Source organism: Macadamia integrifolia, chromosome 9 (genome assembly GCF_013358625.1).
Source record: "Macadamia integrifolia cultivar HAES 741 chromosome 9, SCU_Mint_v3, whole genome shotgun sequence".
Lineage (NCBI taxonomy): Eukaryota > Viridiplantae > Streptophyta > Magnoliopsida > Proteales > Proteaceae > Macadamia > Macadamia integrifolia.
The window spans coordinates 1276636-1282812 of NC_056565.1; the positions used below are offsets into that span (position 1 = coordinate 1276636).

General features: G+C 35.7%; 1 protein-coding gene across 1 annotated transcript in view; it reads right to left on the minus strand.

Moving 5' to 3' along the window:
* The window catches only part of LOC122088963, a 37257-nt gene extending 31796 nt beyond the window's left edge, over positions 1-5461 (minus strand). Inside the window, exon 1 of the mRNA XM_042658348.1 lies at positions 5060-5461. Coding sequence (XP_042514282.1) covers positions 5060-5461 — 402 coding nt within the window. The remainder of the gene's footprint in view (positions 1-5059) is intronic.
* Positions 5462-6177: the final 716 nt, after the last annotated feature.

The following is a 6177-nucleotide window of genomic DNA, read 5'->3' on the forward strand; positions in this document are numbered from 1 at the left end:
TCCCTCCCCCATTTTACAATTTTTTTGGCTTAATATTTCTTATGCTTTACTTGATCCTAACACAAAGCAATGATGGGCTTATATTCTTAGCATATAAAATATCAGTAATGACGTATATAAATTAATTTCAACCAATCAATTACTCAAAAGGGTCATAACAAACAAGACACAATTTATATCTGGTTATAAATTGCACTTATTTTACATATCGTTCCCATAACAACACACAAATGGTAAAATACTATTACACCCATACATCCATTCATACGCGCTAATTGAATTTTCTCTTTCCAAATACAGTTGACGAGGATGTGGTAAACATCAATTGTACGAATAAAGGAAGTTCCACCAAAGCACATATAGTGACTGGGACACTTGCAAGCAAGATAATTGGAAAGGAGACCCACACACGAACTTCGTAGCGAAGCATAAATAAGATAGCTGCCACGAAGGCTATCATCATCCCCACAATAGAGACAAAGAGAAATAAAATGCCCAACATTAACATCCGAGGCAAAGTCAAGAAGAAGTCTTCTTCCGCATATCGTGAAGTAATAATGGCTAGAAACATCAACGTTGAAGCGACCGAAGAGCAAAGTGCTAATATATTTGATGTGATAAAAACTATAGAAAACTTGCCTTGTATGTAATTATCGGGTTCTCCTCCTGTATGACCTGGTACGGTAAACACTGCTGTAAACATAATCATAGTGATAAGTGTTGCTACCACCATGCAGTGTGTTGATGTATCTTTCAACCATGCTGCTCCTTCTTTCACTTGGTCTTTATGCTCCTCCGTGAATAATTTTCTTGGTCTTTGCCTTGCGTTGTTTTCATGAGTGTCATAGCTGGAGATCATAATACTTTCGACTTCCTAATATGAAGAAAAAAATTAATAATAATAATAACTAGTATTAAAAATGACAGACACGTGATGACTAGAATTGCGTTGACATAAAATCTTGGCAGCTTAGTTGACAGGCGTGTTCACTCAGTATTTCTCTTGTAAACAGTCTTATATAGTAATATATATATTGTGAGTCTTCTCATCCGTTTGATGTAGATACTACGAGTAGTATGCGATTATAACTGCTTTTAACTCAAAAACAAAATTGCTCTAAAATCCATTGGCTCAGTTGTACCGATAAATCAATCAACTTTAGGGATCGATGTTGCCAGTGGTCAATTTACCCAAGTTATGCATTGAGTCATTTTAGTTTTAGAAGGAATCTTTTTATGCTCCTTAATCCTTATCGTATGACATAAGATAAAACAAACGGTAGCAAGGTAAATTTGACCATAAATTACAAAAGTAATTATGATGCTTTCCTAACCCAAGGGGGTAGTACAGTTGGTGATCAACGAACTTAATACAAGCCGTAAACTCAAACGTCCTAAATTCAACTCCCACTAGACACACCGTGGGCCACTCACACGGGGTGTTTAGTGCTCTTTACTGCTTTCAGTGAAAGTTGAATGATTTTTATTCAACCTCGGTATGACCCGATCCATACGGTTGTGGGGTCAGCATGAGCTTGCGGGACTAGTTAGGCCGTAGGCCTGGAAACCCATTTTCAATAGAAGAAAAATAAAAATTATGATGCTTTCCCATTATACAACACAATTTCTTTTCATTTCAGGGCAAGTACTATCACTCCCATGTAATTAGCTGATATTTACTAATATTTTCCTATCTTTATTTTTTTTTCCCCTTGATTCCCATGGAAGTGGTGGTGGAGGAGGAGATTGAATAAGAAATTGGAAAAATGCAGGATTGAGTTAAAAAAAAACAATAAATAATGGATAGAGAAAATTGTAATAATAATAATAAAACAATAAAAAATAAATAAGGAAAGGGAAGAGATGATGAGAACCAGCTAACATGTGAAAAAGAAAAGTAGTTTTTCTGTTTAAAAACACTATAGGGGAGAAGAAGAAGTAAAAATTATTATTAAATTTTTATTTTTATTTTTTTTTCATTTTTTGTGTTGGGGAAGGTGGATTCTCATTCTATAATCTATTGTGCTTCGAAATTAAGAAATGATTTTTTCATTTTTTTTAATAAATATATCAAAAACAAAACGGGTTGTTATTAACGTAACAAGGGTGGGTTACGTTTGGAAAAATAACAAAATGGTGAAAAGACCAATACGTGATAAGTGATATGATACTGAAAGACTTATTAAGTGGGGGTATTTTAGACATTTTAATTATTTTTAATAGAAACTCTTGACAAACATTGTAAAATGGCATTTTTGTCATTTCAAAGAATATTAAAACTATGAGGATTTTCCTCCCAACATATCTTCTCTTCTCCGACCAAATAGACTCTCTCTCTCTCTCTCTCTCTTTCTCTCTCTGGGTAGGGTTCGAGCTCTCTTTCATGTGGCTGTTAGTTTTAGGGTTTTAGAAATCCCGAGTCGTCTTTGTCATCATTGCTGGCTCAAGCTCTCCTTGAAGCAGCCATCAATGGCTGAAGAATGCATTTGCAACAAAGTATTTCTTTGTGCACTTAATATATTAGAAAAAATAAAAGGGATTCAGGTTTTAAAAATCCAGAATCTTGTCGTTGATTGTGATTTGGGCGACAGTGGAGATCATCATCTTCCATTTCCAATCCAATAACCATAAATGGCTCCACCACTAGGAGGATCAAGTCTCCCAGATTGAGAAGCCTCACGAGACTTACATGGAGGCATGGTTTTAAGTATCTCCGATACCGATACGATACCCTCCGATACGTATCTTAAATTTAACCGATCGATACGATACACACCGATACGATACATGAAATTTTTAAAATCTTTTTGTATCGATATATATCCTACAATACATACCGATATGCATCAATACACCACTAACACACATCGATACGATACGATACGATATGCCTCAATACGACTCTATGGAAAATATAAAATTGAGGTAAAATGTACGTTTCGGTATGTATTGGTACGTATCGGTGAGTATCAGTATGTATCGATCGTTACGTATCGGTATATATCGACACGTATCGGTGAGTATCGATATATATCGGTACGTATCGGTGAGTATCGATATGTACCGATACAGTGCGCTACGGTCATATAATGGCCAAGATGGGTAATTTTTCAGAAAAACACGATTTTTTGAAGCGTTTTTTTTCCAAAGTTGCTGTCAGCCATATTTCTTTCTAACTAAAGTGGAAATCAAGGTTGAGAACAAGGATTTTACATTTATGGGACAACTACAAACCTTGAATTCTTAGTACGATACCCTCAATTTAGTGTTTATGCATAATACATGTTATCAATAGTTTTTTTTTAACAAATTCTTTATGCAAAATTGTTTAAAAAAATGTTTCATATCCATTTATGTGTGTATCTTTAGTGTATCTTAGTGTATCTCCGATACGATATGATACCCTCTAATACGTATCTTAATTTTGGCCGACCAATACGGCGACCGATACCGATACTTTAATCCTTGCATGGAGGATTCCCTCAGAAAAGCTCGCAGGCATGAAACCTCTCAATGCTCTTCTTCTCAACGAAACCATCTAGCGGAGACAACAATTCGATGCTCTTGTCCAATCCAAAGAGGCGCTCGAATCAGAGATCTCTCAGTCTTTGATTGGAAACAGAGATTGGAGTTAGAGAAGAAGTTCTTTGAGGAAGAAACCATCATTGCCGAACTTGAATAGAGATTGACCTAAGATTTTCTATGTTCACTACTCAATCAACAACTGAGAGCTTGAGGAACAAAAAATGGACAGTAGATGAAGATATCAGATCTCAGACTACTATCTTTAAAGCTAAGTTAGAGGAAAAAATCAATGAGAAGAAGAAAGCAAGGTAGGAAGTGGAGATGAAGGTGGTATAGCAGCAGATGGAGATCGACCACATCAGCAAAGACTTCGTAAGTATAGTGATGAAGTTGGAGAGGATTTAATTCTGAAACGGAAGGAGGCTGGTTGGTTGAGGTCGACAGAGGTTGAACTGGAGAAGAGAGAAGAGTAATGCTGAGGCTCGTGAAGAGATTACACGTTTGCAAATGGAACACGATGAAGTTCGACAAGAGATGGAGAAGTGTCACGATTTGAAGAGAGAGATGGAAAGTGCAGTTAGAAAGAGGGAAGAGATTGAGGCGGCAAGAAACAAACAAGTTTGTGAGATTGGCTCCTTGGAGAAATCAGTGAATTTACTAATGGCCGATCTCAGCAGTGAAGAAGATTACTGAATTGCAACAAGGGGTGGCTTAGCTCAACGCCACCATTTTTGGTCTAAAAAGCAAGAAGAAATGGAAGATGATGATGATCCTGAATTTTTTTTTTTTCTGCTGCTTTTTGCTAAAATTACAGTTACGAAGAAGGTTCTCAAAAGAAGAAGAAATCTTGTGCCATAATCTTGTAGTTCAGAACTTTGAATCATACGAACGATGTACAAAACCTGCAAAATAGGTAAACAGAGAAAATTTTTGGCTAGAGAGAGAGAGAGAGAGAGAGAGAGAGAGAGAGAGAGAGAGAGAGAGAGAGACGTTACCTCTAGCAGTTTACACAACCGGTAGAAAAGAGAGACCTTGGATGATTTTGGGGAAGATGGGTTGTGTCGAATTACGATTTAACCCTTTAATATTAAATCTTGTTTTATTTTTTATTTTTTATTTATTTTATTATTATTATTTTTTACTGACAAAGAATGTGATTTTACTTAACTATCCCATATTATTCTCAACTATATCCTTTAATGTAGTTTTAAGAGGGTAGTTGGTGTCTTGTTATAGTTGGATAAATAACAGACCCTTGTTATTTTAATAATTTCCCAAAACAAAAACACAAATGATACCAAAGATAACCTAAGTATGCCGAAGTGCCTCTTTCTTTTTCATTGCACCTTTGTGGGAAGATCCATCCCCTATTATTTGGCTAGTTATGAAGAAGGGCTGTCCATCCATGGAGGACATTTGATTTTCATCATATATAAAAGGGAAAAGAAAAACGATTACATGAAAAAAATATATCCAGATGCATAGATAGAAGAAGCAAGGGAATTAAAATGTACCTTATACCACAGCAGCTCACGCTGCATTTGGAGGCTGCACCCGGAACTTGATTGAGCCTCTCAATGGGTGCTTTTTTTGCAGCTGTATGTGACATAAAGTCTCCTGAGTCATTGTACTTTATCGTTGCAATAGCAAGATCAGACGATGGATAAGGCCGAAAATCTTTTTCCTGGCGGTATTTGATTGCGTCATGAAACACTGATGTTTTTGATATCTTCAAAAGCTGAGGACAGTAGTTGATAAACTCATTAATAAATTCAACAATCCCATTTTGGGTTGCCTTAGACATTGCTGAACCCACAGCATTGTTTACACTTGTAAGGTCATCAAGTTGTGATACTACCCTCCACATTTCTTTTAGTACCTCAGAAGCTCTATTATGCCTCAACTTCTCCTCGTAGATGTCCTTGCAACCAGGCATTGCTACGTACATAATTTAATTGTTATATATTAATTATATAAGGATGCAACAATTAATAATACTATATATATATATATATATATATATAAATAAAAGTGCATTCTGAAATAGCCAGCGGAAGCGCAACCATAGACCCTTAACAAACTGGAAAATAATGGAATTTGTTCTTGACCTTGAGTATAGCCCACATATCATATTTCCAGCCGCATGCTTGGATCACCAGAATGAACAAAAAAAAAAAAAAAAAAAAGAATTAATTAATGTTTTTCTTATTGGGATATATATATATATATATATATGTGTGTGTGTAGCTAGTAGTATTAATTTGTAGTTTTAGAGAGCACCAACCCTGAGTGTTGTTTCCGTTGGCATCATCATCCAAAGAATTTTCTTCGCCTCCTCTTTTTGTCCGGTGGCAACAAGCATTTTTGGCGTTGACTTGGATATCTAACACTGCTCCAATAATATGCACACAAATGTATATCTTATCGAAAAAAATACACCCACACACACATAATATATATATATATATATATATCCATCTATGTCTAGAGAGATAGATTGGATATTGGTGTTGAAAATTTGAGGAGGAACAACAGTCGTTTGCAGTTGTCATTCAGCAGGGAAAGAGATGTTTTTCCACTAAACAAGCTTTGGGTAAACAATTTGACCTTGGATATAGTCGGTTTCAAGATAAAGAGTTGAGCCTTTGGGAG